The sequence below is a fragment of the Triplophysa dalaica genome, chromosome 12, assembly GCF_015846415.1.
Source record: "Triplophysa dalaica isolate WHDGS20190420 chromosome 12, ASM1584641v1, whole genome shotgun sequence".
Classification (NCBI taxonomy): Eukaryota; Metazoa; Chordata; class Actinopteri; order Cypriniformes; family Nemacheilidae; genus Triplophysa; species Triplophysa dalaica.
In genome coordinates, this window is record NC_079553.1 from 20883229 (window position 1) to 20911221 (window position 27993).

General features: G+C 37.8%; 1 protein-coding gene across 1 annotated transcript in view; it reads right to left on the reverse strand.

Moving 5' to 3' along the window:
• Positions 1-27993, reverse strand: part of csmd3a (CUB and Sushi multiple domains 3a) — a 227882-nt gene that overhangs the window by 149621 nt on the left and 50268 nt on the right. The window contains exons 5-15 of the mRNA XM_056762084.1: positions 23560-23767; positions 16074-16186; positions 14979-15056; positions 13445-13532; positions 11342-11466; positions 10352-10473; positions 8247-8350; positions 6754-6866; positions 6461-6643; positions 2917-3243; positions 1331-1525 (exon numbers count right to left, since the gene is read on the reverse strand). Coding sequence (XP_056618062.1) covers positions 1331-1525; positions 2917-3243; positions 6461-6643; positions 6754-6866; positions 8247-8350; positions 10352-10473; positions 11342-11466; positions 13445-13532; positions 14979-15056; positions 16074-16186; positions 23560-23767 — 1656 coding nt within the window. The remainder of the gene's footprint in view (positions 1-1330; positions 1526-2916; positions 3244-6460; positions 6644-6753; positions 6867-8246; positions 8351-10351; positions 10474-11341; positions 11467-13444; positions 13533-14978; positions 15057-16073; positions 16187-23559; positions 23768-27993) is intronic.

Genomic DNA, 27993 nt, shown 5'->3' on the forward strand with positions numbered 1-27993 from the left:
TTATTCCATTCCATTCAATTCATTTTTTTATTTAGTGGTTTTTACAATGCATGTTTCTTTCCAAGCAGCTTTACATGAGAAAAGACAAATAAAACACAGAAAGAGGCAGAATAAAGTGCGGTGCAATAAATAAAGCAATGGTGGTTTACAAAATCTTTACAGAATTCTGCTGGGTGCTCCCTTCTTTCTTTTATTATTATTAATATAAGTGTTATGATTAAGATTTCTCAGTCAGAATAAAAAATGTTTCAAATGTTTCAGAGCCTGTGTTCTTATATAAATTTATGTTTTTAAACCATATATATATATAGATCTCGGTTAAAAATATCGGTTATCAGTCTAAATAATCGGTATCGGCCCTGAAAAACGCATATCGGTCGAAATTGTGTGTGATCATCAGAAATGTTTTGTACTGTATGTCACATGCATTTGTGGATTATTTCGGCTGAGTTTATGGTATGATTTTACCATTATTTTGCATTATAATAAATGCGATTTTAAGGCATAATGCACCCAAAATGAAAATTCTGTCATCATTTACTCACCATCAAGTTATTCCAAACCTGTGTAAATAAGAATAAATATTTGGAAGAATGTCACCAAATATTTCTAGAGCACAATTTACTATTATTATGGAAAAATCTACTACGGTAGTAAATTGTTTAGTTATTTATCTTCTTCGAAATACTGTATCTTTTAGAACGAAGAAATTTATAGTAATGATGTCAGAATATTTAATTTTGGGTGAACTAGCCCTTTAATGTTATGCCTGCGTGAAATTTTTCACAAAATAATGCATTTTTGCAAAGAAGTTGTTATTTAAGGTCCCGATAACATACCAGCAGTTCAAAGGTCAGTGCGGCATGAAGCCTTTCTCATTTGACGTGTGAAATAGAAACTGACATTGAAGTTTTAAAAGTACAGCTGCACAAAAAATCTGCATTTAATGATCAACAAGAGGGTGAGAAATGCTCTTCATAAAACCAAATGACCACATATTTAGTACAAAATCTTTGTCCTAATGTTATAAGTGGAGCTCAGGGAAAGAAAAGAATGATAAAAAAAGAGTGATATGGCCCTTTTCAAAAGGGTATTGTGTAAAATCAATTTGGCTTCTAATTGGAAACGTTATTTTTAGGAGAGAAAGAGCAATAAAGAAACCATTTCAACATTCATAACAATCCTTCTGAATGATGTGACGTTCAGGTCAATTACAGGTTCATTTAGAAACGACTGCAGGTTTTGACATGAAGAACTCAACCACTTTTCTACAAGCTGAAAAGATGAATTTCTCAAAAATATACGTTTACACAAACACTTTGAAACGTACCTTCACATTTGGGGATGAGTCCGCTCCACATCACCTTTCCCGCCTCCAGTTCACACACTATAGTATCCGAACCCTGCGTCTTAATAAAACCCTCCTCGCACACCACCGATATGGAGCTTCCCAGCTGGAAATTATTACCAAAGCGTTTGGCATTCATGGGCACTCCAGGATCCGGGCATTCGTTGTGTCCAAACGCTGAACAAAAAAACAGATCCCTTTACTTGAGACATGATTTAATCAAATGGAAGGAAAGCAGCAGACACATAATGGAATTTCTAAAACAAAAGAGCATTGTGGGTAATCATCAGAAGTGTTTCGTATGTCAAGCGCGCATTTGCGGATTATTTCGTCCGAGCTGATGGCATGATGTTTGGTGAACAGGATTAGACTGTTTGATGCTGGTGGATAAATGGCTTATGATTTAAATCGAGTAAATATGTCCTTCCATTTGTCCTACGAACAGCCTGTTTGGAATCAGACAACATGACAACACTTGTATTCCAAAAGTTATCCAAGCAAAAACTTGGCCTAATATCACATGATCATCTTTTTAAGTGCTGTATTAATAAAAAAACTTAACATTATTGAAAAATCTTATTTTAATTTAATCACAATGTACACATAATAGGGCTCATCTGCATATGGCAATATTAGCTTTTGCCAACCATATAAATATGATTTTAATATCTCCAAAATGTGTATATAGTCAAAGTAAGTCAGAAGTTGTAGTAACGATTAATTGCGATTTATTGAATCCAGAATAAAAGTTTGAGTTTACTGTGTCTGTGCATAATAATTTGTATTTATAAACAGATACACATGCTTGTATATATTTAAGAAAAATATAAAATATTATAAACATTTATATATAATTTAAATTATAGGTAAATATAAATGAATACATGTAAATAATTACTAAATGTGTATGTGTTAATAAATACAAATTAATATGAACAGTAAACGGACAAATATTATGTAAACACAAACTTTTATTCTGGATGCGATTAACAGTGATTAATGATTTTTCTCTGAGAAACTGTGTTGGTTATATTTTTCTAAGTTTTAAATATTTTAATATAACTGGAACTGATATAACAACTAATAATAATTTATAAATTATTTAAAATGTGTAAATTATGCAGCAAGCTATGGCATTTCACATTTTACTTTAATAGAGTACAGCCTTATTATTAATATATATATATATATATATATAAATATAATGAAGGAATATATAAAACTCAAGTGTAATGGAAATGTATATTAATTTTAAAAATAATTCTGAGAATATATTCTTATGAACTGTCACATTACGACTACACTATATGCAGCCAAAAATATTTTAAACCTTGCACTTTAGGTAATTAAAACATTTCAAACAATCCTTTTCCTTGTGCACTGAATTTCAGTTTGTTAAAACCTTTGGATCTACAGATTTATGCTAAATAAGATGAGCTTTGTAGTCTTGTTGAATGCAGAGCTGTGAATAATTTAAATATTATAATCCAGAATGCTTTTGTTTGACGTTTATTCATCCACGTGCATGTGTGTAATTTGAAGTGGTATAAAAACAAAGAGACACGCACTGCTGTAAGTGATGTTGAAACCGCGTCCGGACATGGAGTGATCCGCCTGGAACTCCAGCTGGAGGATGTTGGAGTTGCTGGTGAGGTGGGATGGCACCTCCGCTCCGGAAAAGCGTCCCAACACCACAGCATCGGCGAGTTCTCCGGCCCTCACGGTCAGAAAATCATAAGGAGGCTCCAGGTCAAAATCGTTGAAGGCCAGATGAATGCGGCTGCCCGCTTCAGCGATTATTAACCACACACAGTTAAGGTTGTTGCCGTAACCTTCCGGATAGTCCGGGGACAGAACAGTACCCATCGCTGCCGTGAAGTTGGACATGCAGGGAACTGAGAGATGGAAGAAGATGCTACGTGAGTCACATTAACGTCAAATAAATATTTGCTTGAATAATTGGTCATTTTTAACATACCCGTTTAAAAAATCTTCTTTAACTTAAAAGAACTGAGAACCCCCCCCCCCCCCATTAATCCAATCATTTCTGATGGATAGAAGTCCATTCAGTTACCTTGTTTTATTCACAAGCATTCCAGATTTTGGCTTAAAATGTTGTGCAAGCACCATTTCGTATTCACTTAAAAGGTATCAGCTCTACCAATGTTCTTCATGGCTCCCTGTTAAGCAATAAACACGCTGACGTTCGACAGCGGAGCATCAGAAAGGACGGAAATCTTTTGAAAGCTGCACCTGTTCCCTTAAAGTTTATTGTGTAGTCATCAAAGCTTTATTGCTATTAAATTGTATTGTGAAGGTATCGGGAGTTTAAAACCCTCCAAAGAAAACCTCTCTGTGGTACAACGTCGCTTTCGTTCCCAAAGAATTACTCTCTTATTATCTTTCGGCATGCAGCTGTCTTCTTGAAACTGTTAGCCATATATTTCACAGCACGGCAGTCATTTTGTTTACAAGACGTAATAAAGCGGGTTTTAATTAGTCTGACCTCGTGACATGATTTCATTTAGACATGTGTCTTATCTACTCCAAGAGATTCAAAGGTTCGGCAGCACTTATCTTCATAATGAGCTCTCACGCAGGCAGGTTAAAGAACTTGCCTATTAATAAAGATTTCCTGATGGTGAAACTCTCAGATACGACAAGCGGCCGGTGTTTATGATGGTTGTGACCTAAGACGGCTGCTTTTGAGTGAATTTGTCATCGCATTAGGCACTGTAACTTTCATAACTACATTACCTCGTCTACTGCACTGTAATTTCAATAACTGCACCAACTTCTCTACTGTACTGTAACTCATCTATTGCATTACTGCATCTATTGCATAACTAACTGCATCTACTCATCTATTGCACTATAACTTCAATAACTGCATTAACTCATCTACTGCACTGTAACCTTAATAACCGCATTAACGCATCTACTGCACTGTAACCTTAATAACCGCATTAACGCATCTACTGCACTGTAACTTCAATAACTGCACTAACTCATCTACTGCACTGTAACCTTAATAACCACAATAACGCATCTACTGCACTGTAACCTTAATAACCGCATGAACGCATCTACTGCACTGTAACTTCAATAACTGCACTAAACTCATCTACTGCACTGTAACCTTAATAACCGCATTAACGCATCTACTGCACTGTAACTTCAATAACTGCACTAACTCATCTACTGCACTGTAACCTTAATAACCGCATTAACGCATCTACTGCACTGTAACTTCAATAACTGCACTAACTCATCTACTGCACTGTAACCTTAATAACCGCATTAACGCATCTACTGCACTGTAACCTTAATAACCCCATGAACGCATCTACTGCACTGTAACTTCAATAACTGCACTAACTCATCTACTGCACTGTAACCTTAATAACCGCATTAACGCATCTACTGCACTGTAACCTTAATAACCGCATTAACGCATCTACTGCACTGTAACTTCAATAACTGCACTAACTCATCTACTGCACTGTAACCTTAACAACTGCATTAACGCATCTACTGCACTGTAACCTTAATAACTGCATTAACGCATCTATTGCACTGTAACTTCAAAAACCGCGTCAACTCATCTACTGCACTGTAACTGTATAACTGCATCTACTCATGTATTGCACTATAACTTCAATAACTGCATTAACTCATGTACTGCACCGTACCTTTAATAACCGCATTAACTCATCTACTGCACTGTAACTTTAATAGCTAATGTCTGTAACTTATGCACACTCAAGTCACTTGCACTATTGTAAAGTCTATATTGTTATCTGTTCATAACCACCTGTACATTAATGTTCACAGTATATAGCCTTCTGTCTATATTGTTCATAGTACATACCGACTGTCATATTTTCATAGTACATGGCCATTGTATAGTATTTTCCTAATATTGTATTCTGTATTTATTCACACTGTATATCCTGCACTTGCTAATTGCACTTCTGGTTAGACTTAAACTACATTTCGTTACACTGTACTTGTATATGTGTAATGACAATAAAGTTGAATCTAATCTAATCTAAAAACATTTAAATGTTTGATAAACATGAGAACCAATGACACCATATAGGGCTGTGTGAAATGAAGGCATACACCACTGTGACAGAATAAAAGTGACTTCAGCTGTGTACCAAGGTATGTTAATAAATGGGTGTGGCCAGGACTGCCACAGTTTCAGACTTTCACAAAAAAATTGTTGTAACGTCTATCAGACTTTTACTTCACAACTATGGTTAACAAATCTTGATATCAATATTATCGCAATATCTGTGTTATTGTATTCCGTGGTTTATACATGAGTGTGTGTGTGTGTAGGTAGGTGTGTGCGTGTGTGTATGTGGCTAGGACTGCCATAACCTCAAACTTTTACTACACAATAATTGTAACGTAATCTTGATAACAATATTACCACAATATCTGCGATGTGTGTGTGTGTGTGTATCTAGGACTGCCACAGTATCAGACTTTTACTACACAATTATTGTAAAGAAATCTTGATAACATATGATCACAATATCTGCAGGATTTTATACCGTAGTACATAAATGAGTGGATGTGGCTAGGACTGCCACAACATCAGACTTTTACTACATAATTATTGTAAAGAACTCTTGATTACAAAATAAGAGTAATATCGACGAATTTATAAAAAATAAAAATCATTATTTATTTGAAGGGGTTAACTAGTTTTTTAGCCCAGTAAAAAACAAATCAAAATTCAAGTTAAGGTAGGAGGAGAGAGCGCTGGTAACCATTGCTGAGTGTTATTAAGATATTGCCTCTAAAATATTTTTTTTTTGGGCCTAAAACTATTACATGGTGTAAACAAAAGTGCAGATAAATATTAATCTCAGCGTCTGCTTTTCAGATCCATGGCATAGAGTAAATACACTCGGCTTTGGAACAACATAAGGATGAGTAAATTAACATTACATTAACATTCATGCACTTTGCAGATCAAAAGTGACTCACAGTGCAATTGAGTGAACATTTAATCACTCTGTGCGAATCAAGCCTTCGACCTCAACTACACTGAATAATGACAGAATCCCCATAAGGAACGGTCAATGTTGTACTCACATATACAGATGGGGATGTTAGCCGACCACTGATTGTTATTCTGACAGGAAATCATTCTCTCGCCGATGAGCTCGAATCCAAACTGGCATTCGAATCGCAGTACGTCTCCGTTGGAGAAGCCGCCGCCCTCTCTGAGCCCGTACAGGGGGATGCCCGGGTCCCCGCAGCTTTCTTTATCAATTTCTATTGAGGGTGAAAGACAAGAGATGTTGTGAAAGCAGCGGCAGAGCGTTTGATTCAGCGCTGTGATTTATGTGAGCGCTCTCAGCAGCTCAGGCAGAAAACAGGCTCACCTTTATAGTTGATCTTAAAGCCAATAGAGCCGACGCTTTCATCCGACTGCAGGTGCAGCCACATCTGATGGGTCATACTGACGATTAGATCGGGAACAAAACTGCCTGTTAACCTGTCGATACAAAGTCAACAAAAGAGTGAATGCAGCATACTGACGTACCATGACACTATTGCCATTATAAATATGCTACGTTTTGCGACTTTAAGTGTGTGTTAATGTTAACTACTGCCTCTCTATCGCCATCTCTGTTTGAACCATAAAATTGCAGGTTACTTTACAAACTTACTGTAAATATATTTTATATTTTTCACAAAATCACACCCAGCATATCCATCTCATTACTATCATAATCTCACAGTTGTGAATCGGGTAGAAATAACACATAGGAAAAGCACACGGACATGGACACGGGATGTTTTACAAGTACACAGATATGATGAAAATCATAAAATGTCAGCAGTATATAGATGACAGAAGGCTTTAATTGAAGTATACTGTATGAATTGGAGCTCTGGCAGTGAGAGGGCTTTTGTCCTTGAAGAACGCTGTGTGAGTGTTAAATGGATTGGGGTATGGCACAGCTCCAGGTAAATGCACCAGGAGCCGGCCGCAGACATTCACTGAAGAGACAGCCTGAGATTTCCGCCTGACTGCCAGAAGGTGTTCAGAAAGACGAAAAACTTGATGTACAAAAGAGGATTTAAAACTTGGCAGTTGTTATGGTTTTGTAGCTTGCATGCTATTTAAACAGCTGACAGCTGAACAATAATACAAAAACTAAAGCCAAGACTGTTAAAGCTGGTTGTTTTAAAGACGGCAACATCACAGAATCAGGATTTACATCGCTTGTTTGAGATTAGACTTCGATTTACTGTCAACATAATGTACTTTGTCTATACTGCCAAATCAAATCAGAGTTAATGTAGTTTTCATTCTATTATTATTTCAGCTTCATTAAAATTTGAGAATATATATATAATTAATTATAGAAATGTTGTGTTTTAACAAATGTATGAATATTTATTTATATTATTTTTAATAGGGATATGAAGGTTTTATATAATGTATTTTATTTTATAAAGTTTATTTTATTTTATTTTATGTCCAGTTAACAATTTTTGTTTAGTTTAATTTTTTCAAAATACATTTTTAATAATATTTTATTTGATTTCAATTCATTGAAATAATTGAATAGCTTTAGATTAAGAGAACAACTATGAATCAAACAAAATCACTCGCATTATCATGAAAGCTATCTGTGTTAAACGTGTCTGCTGCAGAGAGTAGACAAATATAATTCGGCCGACAGATTCATTTATTTTACTATAAAACCAGCATTTATATGAAAACAATAAATAAATATATATTATGAATAATAAAAATAAATGTAATTCATTTCTTTTTCGGTCCACACCAGCACATGGTTACAAATAAAAAAATAACTTTTCAGAGCAAATATTTTTATTCGCAACCGATGGCGCTGAAGCTTACACTTGTATGATGGTTTTCGAGTCCCCGACCTCTCCGCCGTCTCCGACGGTCAACGTATCGTATCCGAGCTCCAAGTCGAACTCTTCGAAATTGATTTGAATAACCTGTAACGGGAAAGCGACAAAAGCATCCGTGCATTAGTAGTATTTCTAATGGAAAGCCACAGGAATCAATGAAGCATCAGGGCCGGTGGGGATTTCTCTGTGCCGTCTCAATCAGACAGAATGAGAACTGTGCCTTTTAATTAAGTTTCTCCATTCCAGAGTGCTTCAGCCACCATCAAATATAAACGAAACATACTATTCTTAATAAACAAGATCTTCACGAGCTCAAGGAGGTCGCTACTTGGCTGCAGCATATATCGTCTGTGCGTTTGGCCTTGTTTCTACGTACCCTCAGCGGCCTTGTTGTACCACAGAGCTATAAGTGGAAAAATTCACCGGGGACTTGGGAGCCGAGAAAGCAATGCATCAATTACGAGACAAAACAAATTTGGGAAAGTGCTTTCAATCAGGCCTGGAAGTAAACAGTCGAACGACATGCTCGGCTTGTTCCATATTATTTCCTATGCTCACTTGTACATTAACAATGTCCTGTTTGCATAATCGCCCCCCGGTGTGTGTGGAGACGCACGCTTGTGAACTCCTGCCCCTTGCGTTAAAGATAACGTTTTGATAACGACAGAAATATTGCACCATTGCATTTTTAAAGGGACAGCTCAGTCAAAAATGACAATCCTTCCATCATATATTCACCCTCATGTCATTCCAAATCTGTATGACATTCTACTGCAGAACACAAAAGAAGATATTTTGAAGAGCGTTGGTAACCAAACAATTTGGGAGCCCATTGACTTCCATTGTGCGAAGACAAAACCACTGAGACATTTCTCAAAATATCTTCTTTTGAGTTCTAAATGAAGAAAGACATTCAAACCGTTTTGGAATGACAGGAGAGTGAATAAATCATGAAAAGAAATCATATGTGGGTGAACTATCGCATTAAACACATGTGCTACACCCAGTGGGTTACCCTGGCCTTCGTGGGAGGGGCCTGGATCTATATATCCTATTAATTCTCCTCTGTGCCCTTCTAACTGACGTTATTATGGGAAAACTAATGAACACATTGTGGATAACGTAAAAGAAAAAAAGAGTTCTGCTCTGTCGCCTTAAGTTCATATATTAACTTCATTTATTGTGTTAACACAATAATAATTCCAATGAGCTGCCCATGGGTCTCTAATAACGGGCACGCGAAAAACGCAATAAAATTTGAACTTTGCAATTCCATCGGGCGAAGACAAATGAGGTAATAATGTGATGTCTGTTAGAGCTCATTTGCATTTCGCACTGGAGGAGGGCACATATTTAGCACCGATTGAAGACATGAATCAGCTATCTGCAAGCGCCTAATGGCTTGGCAGGAAACAGGCAAAAAAAAATAAACACGTTTTCGAAAACATAAGGTAGGTTGTTCCGCACCTGTAACGCGATAATGAGAAGACAAACGGTTGAAATACAAAATCTAAATTGCAAATATATCAGACTGTAAAGAATAGGCTGTGTTTAAACCCCAAACAGCATTTACTTCAATAGTTGAGGAAAGAAGATGTGGTGTAATGTGTCTTACACACAGGGAGACGCCTCCGCAGTCAGGAGAATAACGGGCGATATTGATATCGCATCATTCCTTAAACTTCTAACAATGTGAGGACGTTGTGACTGAGAAGAACGAAACCGAAGCATCCAGAAGTTCGTTTAAAGAGCGCCCATTACGCTTCTTTATTTTTCCTTTCGTTGAGTAATTGTTGATGCAAATGCTTATATAATACGTATATACTGTAGTAATTATGGAAAAGTTTGTAGTGGAACCCAAATTAAAACTTGATAGTTAAACTTGCCAATGAACATAATATGGGCTCTTTAAATTCTGGACGCAGCGATGAGGATTTACTGTCATTGATAAACAGGACCTTGTGATGGTTCACGACTCAGAGCAGAAACAAAAGAAGATTTGATGAACGTTATTAAACTGACAAGTGCTCAGCGTGTTTATGGGTGTAGTCATACAGTCAATAAAAGCGTGTGGTTGGAGTTTTATACCTTATTGTGGTTACTGGCAGTGATGATCCAAACACACTGAGAGTTGCTCTCATACTGAATGGGGAAGTTGGGTGACGTGAATGTTCCTGAAGGGCCCAAGAGGTTCATCCCACACGTTTTTACTACAGAACAGCATGAAAGAAAATGTCAGCAGGCAGAAACATCTGACGGTTACAAAACTAGAACATTTGTAAAATTACCATGGTAGTACTACGGTGTTCACTGAAGTACCATGTAAATACTATAAATCTACACAATTGTACGGCAAAACTGTATCACATCCGATACCAAATCTAATTTTGTGTCCTCATTAATATTTAGAGGACCCAGAATGCGGCACACATCGAATGGAATACTATGGAAATTAAATTCGTACAAAATATTAATGAAGAGCACTTTTGTATGTGTGCTTGTATACCCATAAACCCTCATTTTTGTCTTTGTGTAAACGTCTTTTTTTGAGGATTGTGTATTTTATATAGATTTTCTCGTTCTGAAGCACTCCTTCGTGTGTTCATTCGTTTGTGTGGTCTTTCGTTCGTGTGTTTAGTTGTTCGTTCATTTATTAATTGATTCAGTCGTTTGCTTGTTTGCTCATTCGTGCATTTATTCATTCAATTCATTTGTGTGCCCACTCGTTCATTCATTCATTTTGGCATTCGTTCGTGCGTTCATTCATTGGCGTGATCACTCATTCCTTCATGTATTAATTGATTAATTTGATTCATCTCCGTGTTATTGATTCATTTGTGTAACCACTCGTTCATTCGCGAGCTCACTCGTTCGTTCATTTGTGTTCATTCGTTCATTGGTTCATTCGTTAGATTCGGTCATTCGTTCATTCACTCCCTGTTGTCTGTTCAAACAACAAAGCTAAAAAACAAGCTCTCAGGACACATACCATCAATTATGGTCCAAATGCATTTCATGGAGTGATTACAGCACATCAGTGGATCTGATGATAGGCTTTATTGAATGTGATATTCTGACCTTTACAGACGGGTCTGTGGTCAGTCCAGGCGGCGAACACCTCGGCCACCCTCTGACACGTGATGCTCTTGGATCCCTGAAGCACATGGTCTCCATCACAGGTGAACTGAACCGTCGCCCCGATGCTGCCGCGTTTAGACGAGAACAAACACAAGAATCAATGAAGGAATTCTCCCACGCATGCCCACGGATTGATCAGACGGTCTCGTGTCAGAGCAAATGTCAGAGGAGGAATAATATCAGGTCTTACACACTTATGGAAATAACTGTGAGATTTATTTACAGTGAGGATGGAAGGAGATTCGGCACCATTTTGTCACTTTATAAGACAGCTAGTGGCAGGGAAAGTGATGTCAGTTCTATGTGTTCAGTAGTGAGAGAACAATGTTCTGCTGTGTGCTTATTGTGATGGTTATCAATTGAAGAAAATGAAAATATTTTTACAAAATTAGTTTCTTGCAGTGGTTGAACTGCATTTCTCTCCCTCGACCATATACATTTGGTCTGTGAGTCTTTTTATATACTGAATAAAAGAAGGTGCTTGTGAAAGTCATTTTTTGTGAGCCTGACTACGGTTGATGGATTTGCAATTTTGTTTGATAAACATAATAAGCTAACTTTGGGCAGATTGTAGGTCAGAACTGCTCATACCAAATGTGACCAAATGTAGACCCGTCATGAGGGTATATTTTTTTTAATTGAGATTCGCATATCATCTGAATAAATAATATTTCCATCGATGTATGGTTTGTTAGAATAGGACAATATTTGGCTAAGACAAGACTATCTGAAAATCTGGAATCTGAGGGTGCAAAAAATCGAAATATGGAGAAGATTGTCTTTAAGGTTGTCCTTTTCGCGGGCAGTCCTAGGCGGGGACTTATATGTAGTGACGTACATCCGCAGCGGCTCCGAATCGAACTAGGGACGACTTAGTTTGAGTGATTCAGAGTCAACTCCCTTGTTATTCATTCATCTTCGGCTTTACAACTTGGCAGACTCCTTACATTCACACACGGCAACATAACACACCGCATGAAATGTAATTTACATGATCTCATAATATGAATTCTTTAACATCCTAATGATTTTTGACCTATACAATGTATTGTTGGCTAATGCTACAACTATTCCCGTGCTACTTATGACTGGTTTTGTGGTCCAGGGTCACAAATGTGAAAAACTTCTATCACTCCACCAACAAATAACAACGTTTCATAGATGATGAGTGCATTTACACTAACCTAAAAAACCCTGAGACACACAGTGTCCGATATAAAAATGGTTTAGTTGCGTTTACACTTACTGAAGGTTTATGTAAAGAGTCTCTTGCTAAAGTGAGGTTATAAAACACAAGAAAAGTGGGATGTGAAATTAGGTCTCTATACAATGATGACCAATTATGTTACACTGAAAACATTCTTTGCTGCCTTAAATTATTTAATACCAAACAGTCATCTTACTATTTTGCAAATCTTGCACATTTTTGCCAGTGGTCATATGATGTAACTTATAAAAACAAGCTGAAACTGCTTAACCTATAATCTTGAATAGTTGACAGTACATTACAATGTATGTCAGAAAACAATCTTTTATTTTGTGTTCCTCTCTTTTACACCGATGAATCACAAACAAAATACAAAGTTAAGATGGAAAAGAGAGCGACTGTAACCATTGTGACTCTTGATGCATAAAAATGTAACAATTGTAAACTATGAAATGTTCAAATGTCAACCAGATACTGTCAGTGAATATATTTTATTACCATCCTGTATGTGAAGTCCTGTATTATCACAGTTATTAATATCACAGTTATTGTCAACAACGGTATATTGCAACACCCCTGAAACTAAATATTGAAATTTATGCATTTGGCATACACTTCTATACAAAGCAACTTGTTTGTAATTATGTGCAATCCCTGGGATGGAACCCATGACCTTGGCGTTGCTAGCGCCATGCTCAAACCTTTGAGCTACAGGAATGCGATTATATAACACTCACTTAATTTACCTCATTATAATGAAATAAATAATTCTTTCAATCATAGAAACATGCTGAAAAAGTGCAGCATAGAAGTAACAAGACAGCGAGAGGCCGTACCTGAAATCAGCGCCGATGCGCTTGCCATTCTCCGGTTCCCCAGGATCTGGGCAGAAGTTGGAGACCTGTTTGACCATACCCTCATTCACTACAGGAGAAGAGAGAGCATATGAAGACCTAAGCCAACCTGAAACCAGCATCCAGCGTTCCATTATCTGTAATCATGCTTTACATAACACATTCTTTACACCCCTGCTAACAGATCTCCAGTTTTCATAGTCACTCAAAGGAACAAGCTGGCCCAATATCCCGTCCATAAATAGGTGTTAGAGCGAAATAATGACTAAAAGGAGATGCTGTTATGCTGGTAATTTAAGGCGAGCATTTACAAAGAGGTGTTTGGCAGTGTACAGGAGCCCTGACTAAGTCCCGATAATTCCCCCATAATTCATATTTCCAAATCTGTGATGCAGGCACTGTGAAATAGAGGCTAATAAAAATTCTATCTGGTTGTAATTAAGTGTTTGGAGTGCTACATTGTTGAAGCAAAATGAATCATTGGGTTCGCCGCTTCATTACGACAGCGGGCACGCAAAGCCATAAAAAAGAGCTCGGTGTGTACAAATCATTTCCATAGATAGCGATCGGCATCTGCCACTGGCTTTGGTGGAACGCACGGCCCAGGTCCGTCTCTCCCCGATGGGCCGTTGGGCTGCACGGACGTCTCAGTCGAGTAATTAAAACTCGGTTGGAAAGAAATCCAACCACCTGTGCGCCCTATGAAGGGCAGCCGCATGCTTGAAGGGTTTTACATTCTTTTCCGGGGGGGGGGATTCGACGAGCGAGGGACCCACGGCTCGGCTAAGCCCCATTAATCAGAATGCTGATTTTGGTTTGGATGGACGCACTAATTTTCTTTGATCCATTTGCTACATGGCATGCGGGAGGATTACAAATATTGTTGGTGTTTTATAAATGACGGGCTTTGAAGGCGTAGACGCAACATGGCTGGTGGAATAGCATGCGATGAATATTAAAACAATTAACTGGACGCAAATGCGAGAAGAAGAAAATAGCTTTGATACAGTAAGAACAACATCAATAACAGCTATAATCGTGCGTGACGCGTGTAGAATTGGAGAGCGTATCTTAAATTTGACTGGCTTCTGCTTGTGTGCGGATGGATATTCACTCAACCCGTTATGTGCCTTTTTTGTTAGTTTGAGTCTTTCATTTCAACTGTTTTGCACTCAAGCCAGATTCATCGTTCATTTGTTGTGCATAATTTTGTATTTGGGTTAGAGTCAGTCAAGTTGCAAATGAGAAGGGAAAATATTCAAATGAGATGAAGTGCACTTCATTTGTCAAGTTACTAAAACACTGAAGCACTCAAAAAAGAAAAAGAAGCATTGCCACATGATGATTTGATAGAGTGTGTGACCCACTTTTCTATTGATTTTCCGACAAAGTTATTGTGATATATAACATTACTGTGAATCAGCATTTTGGTCATATCACCCACCCCTTTTTATTTCAGAAAACCATTCAATTTTGGTGTGTATGTGTGCAAGTTACATTTCAAAGACACACTTACTTATTGAAAATTTACTTGTGTTGTCTTTTCCAGGTAATAGTTTTACTCCCCTCGATTTGAAATCTCCAGATCGCTTCACTGCTCAAGAAAACCAAAATATAACAGAATTATGCTCTTTACAGCTGAGATCCAACAGTTACTATGTACTAGATATAGGGGCAATCGTAGCCCAATGGTTAGAGAGTCGGACCCGTGACCAGAAGGTTGCCGGTTCGATCCTCAGGGCCGGTGGGTAACGATTGCGGTGCCCTTGAGCAAGGCACCTAACCCCTACATGCTCCCCGGGCGCTGCAGCGATAGCTGCCCACTGCTCCGGGTGTACATGTGTTCACCACTTGCTGTGTGTGTGCTCACTAATCACTGGATGGGTTAAATGCAGAGGTCACATTTTGTGTATGGGTCACCATACCTGACGAATTGGTCACTTTCACTTTCACTTTCACTTTTTTTCACTTTCATATACATATGCTAGACACCTAACAAGGTTATTTTAGTTTACTAAACGTTTCTGTTTATTGAAATCAAATCAAATATTGGCCAAAAAAATTAACTAAATAAAAAAAGGAAATGTTACCTCAAAAATAAACTAAAATTATAATAATAAATTAAAACGAAAATAACAATAAAAATAAAGCAATCTTACAATGCAACATAAAAATAAAACATACAATGACATACAATGATTTAAAAAAGGTGAAAACACTAAGATTTCCTTTTCTATACAGTTATGCAAAGTCCCATAACTATGAAATAAATCACTAACATCTTACCAGAATCACTTTAATAAAATTATTACAAAAATATATAAAAATAGATGAATATAATATATGTATATAGATTATATAAATGTAATAAAATAATTTTTCTGTCAATAACATGCTGAAGTTATATAGACTATATGCCCTTTTCTTTGTTTATGATGTTTTTTCTTTATGTTAAACATACTGTATTTTTTCTGTTTTCATGACCTTCACCCAACAGGTCAAATCTTCAAACTAATTAAAAATTATGATAAAACAATTATGAGACTTACTGTAAATAAGGACAACAATGTGAATCATGCAATATATTGATTAATATCAATATGAAACCTACCTTGATATTGAGCACTAAATCCTTTATGCCGATGACTGTTGTCTGTAGTGAAATGCAGTCGTAACCAGTTCTTGTTGCTGACTATGGGCACAGGAATATTAATTCCAGACAACCTGCGAGAGAGACGCAGACCGATCAAACCACTTTTACTACGTATCAAAGTCTTTTAAATGCAAATCACTTCACTTGGTGGCCATCGCGAAATCAGCCCCATGCAGTTGTTTTCCAATCAGACAAGTACAGCTCCTATAAACTAAAATGGAAAAAGACAAGATTACGTTACATTTCACGTAGCAAATAAATTAGGAAAATGCTTAAACTTGGCCACGTAGCATTTCTTTCGTTATAAGCGGCTTAGTCCAGACAGTTAAACAAGTTTTACCCTCAAACTTATTTTCCAGATCTTAGGTTTCTTGGGGTCTCAATCAGCATATCCAAATCTGTCTTAAGAGTTTCAGATAAGATCTCGACAAACGTATACGTGCCATTTTTTTAAATGAGCTCAACATTTTCTCATCAGATTCTCCCAAAACCACGTCATTACACTATCCCCATTAATTGTATAGCTCCTGTACTGTGCCAACAATTGAGTCATGTGTGTCTATTTTTATACCTCCCAAGGAATATAAGGAGAGAGGTTAGGCTAATACTGACGAAACATATCCAAGAACCGAGTCTCCTGAACAAAATAATACTGACACCTGCTAAACATATCTGCTGAGAGGGACTGAATAAATATAAAGTAGAAAATAAATAATGCATAAATCAGTGAAGATTTTGTAAGTGTTGTGCAACATCTCTAAATGTTTGCTGCAATAAGCAGGTTTCTCCTACAAAACCATCTGCTCATATATGACACGAGTATTGATTTGCTGTCAGTATATACCCACAGCAATACCTTTAAATATAGCATTGAAAAAGAAAATCATACACTTTATCATCTGATAGCATTAATACGATACAGCCACAATATGTCTTTGTACACGGGTGGGTAAAGGCGCTGAAAAGCTGTACTTAAAGAGAAAGTATCTGAGGGTTAACATGCTATAAAATGTGACCTTTAGAAATCACCGTGCCATTTATCGAGATGTATGACATGAAAACAGCCATCTGCTGTTAGCCGCTTACAGAACTTTTGTTCCATCTGCATAAAACTCAAGGACTCGTAACTTTGATCTAATCGACAATGGCGGTAACGCTCAACTATCTCAAGGCTAAACAATTCCAGTACTCGCAGACTTTTCCAGATCGACTCCTTTCATGGCGGTGATTTAAACCTCTCTGCCCTGCTACCTGTCAGTCACAACACAGAACTGCAATTAGACGAGCGAGTTCCGCCAGCGAAATCTCTTTCTGAAGAAAAACACCTCATATCTGAGTCTCAGACAGTGTTTGAGGTTTGTCATGTTGAAAAGGGCAAACGAGAGATTTTGTACCTTTGTAAAACGGACCTGGAAAAAAACGGAGGTTTGATTCCATCTACCCACAGCGATGCCTGTATCCAGCCCTCCATTTGAGCCAAATAAGAGATAAAAGGATAGTTCACCCAATAATAAAGACCTGTCATCATAGACCAAAATCTGTACTTTTTGTTCTGATGAAGATGTTATGAGAAATGTTTCAGTGGTTTTATGTCCGTATGATGGAAGTGGATAAGGCCAGTGTCATTTGCTTCCCAATGTTCTTCACAATATCCTTATTTTTTGCTCTGGAAAAGAAAGAGAATCATACAGGTTTGGAATGACAGAGAGGTACGTTTTTGTGTGAACTTTATTCTGGTCTCTGTCTCGGGGCCATTCCTAAATTTAAAATGAAAAATCTGTCATTATTTACTCACCCTCAGGTCGTTTCAAACCTGTAGAAATGTCTTTGTTCCAATAAACACAAAGAAAGATATCTGGATGAATGTAAGCAATTTTCAGTTCTTGGACAAATCCACAAGCATAGTAGGAGAATTTTTTGTTCTGTTGAACACATAATGAGATATTTTGAGGAATTTGGGAAAACAAAGAGTTGATGGGCATCTTTGACTACCATTTAATTCTTTGCAATTCTTCATTGACTAACATTCCTCCAAATATTTTTCTTTATGTTCATCGGAAATTATATAAACGATGACAGAATTTTCCTTTTTCTATCAACTATTTCAAGGCGTTTTGGTTTATAATAGCTTAACAAGCCGCATGATTTAAAGCATCATTTCTGCAGCACAAACTACTCGGCACAAGTCGACACATCAACATTTAATACTTAGAAAATCTAAAAGTGATGCTTGACTTAGAAAACACCATTAACCAAACAAGATGGATTCTGGCACTGATGCCATATAGTTCTTTATGTGCAAACACAAACATGTACTTTTAAAAAATTCTGCCCTAAAGGTGAGGAGGGCAGCCCGTTGTGAACATTAAACCCCGTCAGTTGTACGACTGCGGGAGAATCAAGGCCAATTACGCAGTAAGCACCAGCTGAGCTCTGATAACATTATCACTATACACAGACATAATGTGCAGTGCTGAATTAATACAGCGTGTGTTTGAGTCTGAAGACATCTGGTCTACTGTACACTGACCCACAGCACAAACAACATGACACACAGAGATTTTAATTAAACGTCACTAATAAATCAGGTAGGAATGACATAAGGGTACAGAGGCTGTATTTCTCTTTCAGGGAAAAAGGGAATAAAGGTGTGGAAACAAGAAGAGGAAATTAGATTCGCAAGAGTGGTGCTTGCATATGCAAAACTTGTCGCAAGTACGCTGCTGTGCTGCGGGTGATTGATGGATAGATAAACAGACAGACTAACAAACGGATAGATGGATAGATGAATGGAAGAATAGATTGATGCATGGACGGATAAACTACAAGACAGATTTTTGTATTAATTACATAATACGTTTAGGGGGTTCTCTTAAAAAAATATTGATGTACATGCTGTGAATAAAAAACACATTTGTGTCAAAAACAGTGCAGTTCAGTACAATACATTTAACCTAATGGATGAATAGTAGAAAAGATAGATGGATAGATGAACAGACAGACAGACAGACAGATGGATGGATGAATGGAGGAATTGATGGATGAACAGGTAGAAAGACAGATAAACAGAAGCACAGATAAATGTAAAGATGAAGGGAAAGCAACAGACAGAGAACTAGGAAAACAGAAGAATGGATGGATGGATGGATGGATGGATGGATGGATGGATAGATAGATAGATAGATCAGAGAGATAAGAGAGATAAGAGATAAAGAGAGAATGGACTGATGAATAAACAGACAGACAGACAGACAGACAGACAGAAGATCGAGGTATAAAAAAAATAGACATATGAATAAATAAAGAAAACAGACGAATAAACGAAGAATAACTAGATGAAGAGACAGACAGATAGACAGACAGAAAGACAGAGAAGCTAATAGAAAGAAATATAAACGGTAGAACAGATGGATTAAGAGACAAACTGACAGACAGACAAGTTAATGAAAGAATAGATAGATTAAATTATGGATTAATAGAAGAACAGATAGACAGACAGACAGAAAGAAGGACAGACAAATATATACTCCACAGTTGACATTTGGAGGAATAAAATGATAGAACAGAGAGATACTTGGATGAAAGGAGAAATAAATGGAGGTATAAACTGACTAAACTGATTAAACTAATAGACAGGCAGTTAAATAAGATGAAGAATATATAGAAAGATGGGCAGACAGTTAAACTAAAAGACAGACATTCGACAGAATGGAAAAATAGATACGTGGATTAATAAATAGAGAAACTCCTTTATGACTAGATATATTGGAGATGGATGAAAGGACGTTTCTTGACCATTTGTTCAAATCCCTATACATGAGCAGCAGCACTAATGTTTGTCTTAACAAACGCCACAGAAATCAGAGCACAACTCCAGTGACACTGTTGCCAAACCAATCAATGTGATCAAAGAGCAAAGCTTCCACCTCTGCTGCTGCTCAAGAAAATCTGGCAAGCGGCTCATTTTTTAAATCCCCTTAAAAATCAAATAACCGATTTCTGCCGTGCTTCACATCCGAGTGGTGTTAAAGAAAAACAGTAATGTTCTCACAAAGAAACCATCAGAAAATAATGACGACATGCCTGCCACCGGCTGCTTTCAACCTCTCTCACCATGCAACATAATCTGCGTGTGCGCGATTCATTATTTATTTTTCGGCAATGTGGTGCAGGGAAGTGGGACAAATCTTGTATGCAGAGGGCGGCTGCAATCATCGCCAGCGTGTTAAAGCTCGGAGGAGTTAACCGTTACAAAAGACTCCGTTCGGCTGTTTCTCTCGCGCCGGCTTGTGTGGAAATATTAGGAAACACATAAGAGCGGTGGGATTTAAAGGGACGGTTCACCCAAAACTGTGTGTGACTTTCCTCTGCCAAACACAAGACGTTCATGCCGCTTAGTGTCATTTTTATGATTTAAAATTGCTCATATGTTTATTCGGTAGAATACTGCATATGTGAATACATTTGAAACGCAGCACAAATGAGTAACCTGTATACATTTGATTATATCACCCTACAGCCCAAGACTGTTTGCCCGGTGAGCATGGTCAGTGCCTGGACGGGAGACCTGCTGCGAAAGTAAGGTTACTGCTGGAAGAGGTGTTAGTGAGACTAGCAGGGGGTGCTCACCCTGTGGTCTATGTGGGTCCTAATCCCGCAGTATAGTGACTGGGACACTATACCGCCAAAAAAGTACCGTCCTTCAGATGAGACGTTAAAGCGAGGTTCTGATTCTCTGTGGTCAAAATCCCTGTCCTACGAAAAAAGTAGGGGTGTAACCCTGGCATCCTGGACAAAATTCGCCCATTCACCTCTACACATCATATCATCCTCATATGTAATAATTGGCTTTGTGACTCTGTCTCCCCTTCCACCAATAAGCTGGTGTGTGGTGGGCGTTCTGGCGCAATATGGCTCCCGTCGCATCATCCAGGTCGATGCTGCACATTGGTGGTGGTTGAGGAGATTCCCGCTTTCATGTAAAGCGCTTTGAGTGTCCAAAAAAGCGTTATATAAATGTAATGAATTATTATTATTATCGCACTGAAGACAAAAGAGATTTTGGGAAGAATGTTTGTAATCTAACAGTTCTGGGTTACCATTGGCTTTCATAGTAGGCAGCGAAACTACCACGTGCAACAGAAAGGATTGGTTTTCTACATCATTCTAAATATCTTCTTTTGTTTTCAACAGAACAGAGAACTTTACACAGATTTGAAACAACATGTGGGTGAGTGAATTATGACAGAATTTTCATTTTTGGGGAACTAACCTTTTAAATGATTCCTAATCCTCACAAAGCACAGCATTTGGCCACACAACACCCAAATATGATAACGCAAAGCCTTACTATCAGCACTCGAGCCAAAACACGATGCTGGAAATTGTGGCCCCAGGTGTCTGATATAAGTTGAGTTGCATGTTCCAACCAAAACACTAATAAAGGAAATATCCTTTTCGACTACAGCCAACCCCGTCATCATCAGAGCGTGAGAAATCGCTTGGGTTTGCCCCTTTCTCGGAGTGATTTGTAACTTACAAGATGCTGTTTTTGCCCTTTCTAACATACACAGGAAGGATTGCAGACTTCTATAAAGGTCATTCCAGCGAAACCATTGATTTGTTTGTTTGCACGATATTACAGAGGAGAAGTTCATTCTGGCCAAGCAAAACTTGGCTTCGTTTGTCATGTCGCTTACAGAAATGACTTAACCGAATCAATGGAGCAAGCAACAAGCAAAGTCAAAATCATTTCAGAATAGTGCGCGCACAATCGTGATCCTTGTGTAATTGTGACACGCTTAGCATGCATTCACAGACCCTAGCTAGTTGCCTACAGAAATCATTTGAACTGAAACCTTACTTGAAAATGCTCTACATAGGCAGCAAATTAGCATTTCTCACACAAAGAGCACATCGAAAGTAAACAATACAATACATAATATGCACAAACCCACATCACAAAAATATCTGAAGCCCAATTTAATTTCATAAACTATTTTGCTTTTTGTTTCTAAGTGTTTCTAAAAATACGCAATTATTTTACACAAAACCTGTCGCAATGCATTCTGGGATTGCCTTTGAATTTAGCCAAAGAACACATCAGGGTAGAATAATTATGTTTTCCACCTTTCCAAACGGACTCTGCATCCACACAGGCCGACGTAACCTTAAAAAGCCGCCTACGTAGGCAGCTCACAAAATTTTTGGAAGTGAGCCAGAGTGTTTGACTGCCATTCCAAGTTCAACAGTTGAGCACAATGGGGAGTGTTAGTTTTCATACTCAACAGCCACGGAGAATACAAAACTGAAATCACTGGATTTGCAGAGTCATGCCGGCGGTATTGAAAGACATGTTTTGCATTTCGCTCCATTCTCACAACCTCACAAAGTCATTTCAGAGCTCTGATGGAAGTTTTTGCACCTTTTGAGTAGTTTCTTTGGACAATCGAACACAGAAATCACACATTCTCTTCGCTTGAATAGTCATCCGAAAACCATTTCCACACTGTGAAATTAAGAATATATCCAACTTATCAGGGCATTCATTAATTTTAAATGTTTTTTGAGGAATAGACCTAAAGCTCGCTTTTCTCTGACTAACACACCATTGTGTGAGAAAATTAAACTAACACACAGGGCTGACTGAACAATATCTTGGATATTTTGCTTTTTCTCGAAATCTTTCAATGCACTGGTCATGGGTTGTTAAATACAGATGAAATACAACTGAACAAACCATCATGCAGTCATCTTTACCAAATATATTAATTCTAACAAGATGTGCCACTGCCGTGGGGAGAAATGCATAGCTCAATATGGCCACTCCAGCAAAGGAAGTCCCGCCTTCCAGTAAAACGAGCCAATCGTCAATCAATACAGGCGATTCTCTGGGCAGATCAAATGTCAAATCGAGGTCAAAAACATATCTCAACTCGCTTAAAGGAGTTCACTTTCAAAATAAATGTTCATGATAATTTACCCACCCCTATGTCATCCAAGATGTTTATGTATTTGTTTCTTACGTTATTACGTATTTTGTGAAGTCTTGAATGTGCATCGCAGAACAGAGCAAGGAAAGCATTTCTATTTATAAAGCATATACATTTTTATTTCCTTGTAAAAATGAACGATCCTTTCACTAGATAAGACCTTTATTCGTCGTCTGGTATCTTTTAAAGCCCTTTGAAGTTGCACTGAAACTGTTATTTTGACCTTCAAGCGTTTGGAGTCCATTGAAGTCCACTAAATGGAGAAAAATCCTGGAATGTTTCCATCAAAAACCTTCATTTCTTTTCGAATTAAGAAATAAAAACATAAACATAAACAAATCTTCTAGTAGATTTTAGTTCAAACAGACATTAAACCAGTCGAAATGCGTAATGAATGGGTTGCCATGGGCAACAGCCAATTATGGAGCTATATCAAGTACCATCATGCTCACCATATCGTTGGTGGATCAGATCCCTCGACTTCTAAAGAGTCCAGCTTGCTGTCCATCTGAAACTCGATGAACACCAGTGAGATGGTGTCTCCAGGATCGGCGAGGATGGTCCACGTGCATTCCCCACTGCTCTGATAATCCTTCTGAAAGTCTGGACTGGAGATGGTTCCACTGGAGCCACGAAAGGTTCCTCCACAGGTGTCTTCAGCTGTTGGACAAACAAATGGGATTTTCAATATATTTCCATTGTTATAGAATAAACTACTCATGTGTTGCATTATTGGTAGTCTTTGCTTCATCTTCTGAAGGATTGAGCACAGATATAGTCCACTATGTTGTTAAATTGTATTCCTGTTAACCTAGCTTTGTATGTACTTATGGTTGGCTCTCAATTACAAAATGTAGGCAATACCACATGTAATCAAACAGACAGCAGTGACATTCACTTCACCCAAAATCTTTTTATTTTTATTTACCACGACAATCAACACACGCGTTAGTTGGAGACAACGACTGTGCTGTAATTCCAGCAGTATTTGGATGAGTAACTGACAGGAATAATGGAGAACCAGCAGCCTTTGGAGAACATACCAGTTGATGACCATCTAGATAGTTCAGATGATGGCTCACATGCACCTACAGTACATTAAGTATCGGAATTCGATTTTGGTTTTGTTTCTCTACTATCCTCTCCTCTGATGTAAACAAAAAATCCTTCCGAGCAGCCCCACTGCCACTAAGCAATATTCCATTATGATCTCCTCTTTCAAACAGAGCATAAAGGGGCAATTTGGGAATCGTGAGTTGCACCTTTCCAACGTGCAACAATGTTTGAAAACTGTAACTGGGAAGCGCATACACCTTGGACATTTATGGAAAAACCAATTCTTTGGGTTCCTATATTCCTCAACATCTGGAGTAGAGGGACTCTTAATGGGAATACAGTATGGTTTCCATCTATGCAACCTATGACTTCTTGGAAATATACATGTTCATTGAATAGTACCTTGTAGTTAGCCTGGGTTGTGGCATCAGGGAAGTTTATGTAATGTGCTCTTAATTGACAAATGGCCCTGCACACTCCGTGAATGAGTTTACTTACTGCTGGTTCACTGACACCACATAAATCCCCAGTTTCTTGATGGAAGGTGCCAAATGCCAAGAACCTCAAAGTTATGAGCACCTGGAGACAAACTGGAACAGGCTGTCCTCTTTGGGTTCTAAAAGTGAAATAATATCCACTGCATTTACTTTATGCATGCGGAAACCATCTTGAAAATGTATTTAATCAAAATGTTGCAATGGGTCAAATCTGTCTGCAAGAACTTGTCTGGCGGGTGGCAAGCATTGATCTTCATTGACAAAGTCCAAGCTATCCATGTGCCCTCCAACTGATATTAATGTGAAGTTAAACCTGCCTCCTGGAAGGTTTAATTTAAGCCTCAATTTATTCCTGAAGTTGCGCTAGACTTCCTCCAGGAAATCAGCCTTTTAAATTCTGGACTAGACTTGGTCTAAGCCTATTTATAACCACGGAAGAGAAAGCAGATTTTTCTTAATCTGGTTTATAGGGGCCATTTTAGTCTAGGACTATGCTTAATCCTGGTCCTGGAAACCACCCAGTAATGTTTTAATGCTACAAATAGTAACATGAATGTTTTAATGTTATTAAATCCAGACGTTATGTCTGCGTTTGTGGTGGAAAATATCCCACTTCCAAGGAGTCTTGAGTATACAACGTTTATACAATAGTATAAACACTGTGCCATCTTAAATTCATATTTTTATTTTCATAGATTTGGTATCAAGAGAGATAAACGTCCTTTCCAACAAGCATTGACTTCAGGGTAGGAAATGTAGTTTCCAGAGTGGTGGGAAAGCTCGTAAATAGCTTTTATTTATTTATTTATTTTGTGACTAATGTCTGTCCTAAAGTAGTAAGTGTTAAATATTTAACAAAATACAACAACTAACATTTCTGCTTGTTCTTCCCTCTCGACTTTTATTTTGAAGTTCTGTTTCATGTTCCCTTCTCCATTCTTCATTGATCTCACCCGTGGTTATTTTGGTGAGTCCTTCCATCCTTTTGTCAGATCTTGTTTGTACTTTTGTATTGTTCCGTTCTCTTCTGGGTTTCGTGTCATCTATTGTTTCATGTTGTTTTGTTTAGTTTGTATAAATAAATATTTGCTGCACTTGGATCTCTGCCTGCCTTTCTGAGTACCCCATGTTACAGAACTCATGAATCAAAGCATTTCTGCTCACGGACATCTAGCCAAGTGCCTCGAACAAAACTCTGAGAATATTGACAAGAATTGATTTCCCTATCCTAGTAGACTTTGGCAAACATAGTATTTATTTTATAACACCCTCATAATAGCAGCCAGGCACCTTGTAAACATGACTTTGTTTTCTGACTTTGTGTATCACAGCATCGTCCAGCCAAGAAAAGCCCACTAAAACAAACTATATGCCAGGAAAGTAAGGAAGAGCCCTTGAGACAGTGAGATTAAATGCAGTTTTTGAATCAAAGACACAAAAATGAAATGACCAGAAGCTTGGAATATGTTTTTAATCATAAGGGTGTCTTTTTCTCATTTCATTGAAACTATGGCCTGCAGAAGTTAATGGTTTTGCTTCGGTAGATCCAAAAGTTAAAGTGAGGTCATTTTCATGTTCAGCCTCCTATTGAATAAAACTAGACATCCGCTGAACTTGCTCTTTTCTTGCTTTATTTTCTGTGCTTAGCAAAGTGCAGTAGGCAGCATTCAGTAAGCAAATCAGACATGATGCATACAGATACATTTATGACCCATATGCACATCTGCAACCATCTCATGGATAATATCATTGGCACATCGACCTTTGGGTTGCCTATTGACTGTGTTTGCGCTCCAGTATTTGTTAAAAAGCTTCAAACATCATGTTTTATAAAAGGAGTTTACAAATGAACCTGACTTGACCTAGGTGTGAAGAAACCATTTTGCAACTTTCCTAGTCGGTATTTTTGTCTAGTTTCGCAGTAAGCAGTGTCGCAATGCTTGAGACTGAATTTGATCTATACCACTTTTTTTGTTGAAGGTATCAGGCTTGTCTCGATCTAATTCTCTGACTAAGAAGATTTAAGATTTAATTTCTAGACCCAAACTGTGGGGATATCCCTTGTTTTGTTGCTTTTTCCAAATTATGGAAACATCAATAATGTGATTTGATGTCAAATCCCTGCTTTAAATGCAGGGATTTACTTATCGTTATTGTTGATCCAGGTCAGCAAATAAATGGGCAAATGTGTAAAATATATGTCAACAAAATGAAAACAAATGCACATTAAAATGAACTGAAGCAATGAAACTCAACAAGGCTATTTTAATGAAAATCCCTATACATAAAAATGTACTTCTACAATTTTTTGATTATGACTTTTATGGTTATGTGGCTCTGATTAATTTGATAAGTATTTGATTGTTGTGCTCTCAATCCTGTAAAGTCTGGCTCTGGTGTTGGTCTTGACCACAACACGACCAGTAAGGTCTTTTCACATTCACATTTACTGATTTACTTTGCTTACACTGCCCCCGCTGGACTGCATTCATATTACTATTTTTGGGTCTGAACCGCGAATCGTTTGCCTCATCAGCCTGCTTCAGTACATAGCTGTACTAGCGTCTGTGAATGTACTGCAAATACTCTTAAGAACGCTGAAGGCGGACAGAATTTAGATCTTGCTCTCTGCTTGAATTGCGCCAGTAACGTGAGTGAAACACACAAGAAGGCACACATTTTTACCAAACAATACATCATTAATAGCATTTCACTTCTGCGATTTGGTACGATTGCGTTCCTATCAGCTGCGAAGCGAACTGGAGTTCACATGAAACCACACCCCTTTTTAAATGGACCTGGGTACAGTGTGCGTGTGGGCACCAAGGTTCGAAAGAAAGCGTTCACATTTCCCAAACGAACCGAACTCTCGAGCTCGGGTGTGCACAAAAAACGCTAATGTGAAACCGCCCTAAGTAATTTATAATATATATTTTATAATATATTAAAATACTTAGAAGCATCATTACATCAAGTCCTTTGTTTTCAAAGAAATCAGACTAATTCTGTAATGCTTACACTTGAGACAGTAAACTTTCAAACCCGGTGTAGAAAATGTAGCGACATCTAGCGTTGAAGTTGCGAATTGTAACTAACGGCTCACTCCACCGCTCTCCCTCCCATTCGAAGGACTACACCGTCAGACACAGAACTAAGATGTCATCACGTTTTTGCTTCTTTGCTGAAGGAGATCACGTATTTTTGAAACGTGCTTTGTAGAGCTGTCTGTCCGTTTAGGGCCATGCAGAAACAACATGATGAATTCCATGTAAGGGGACCCGAGTATGTAGATAGAAATAGCTCATTCTATGGAAATAAAAACATAACGCTTCA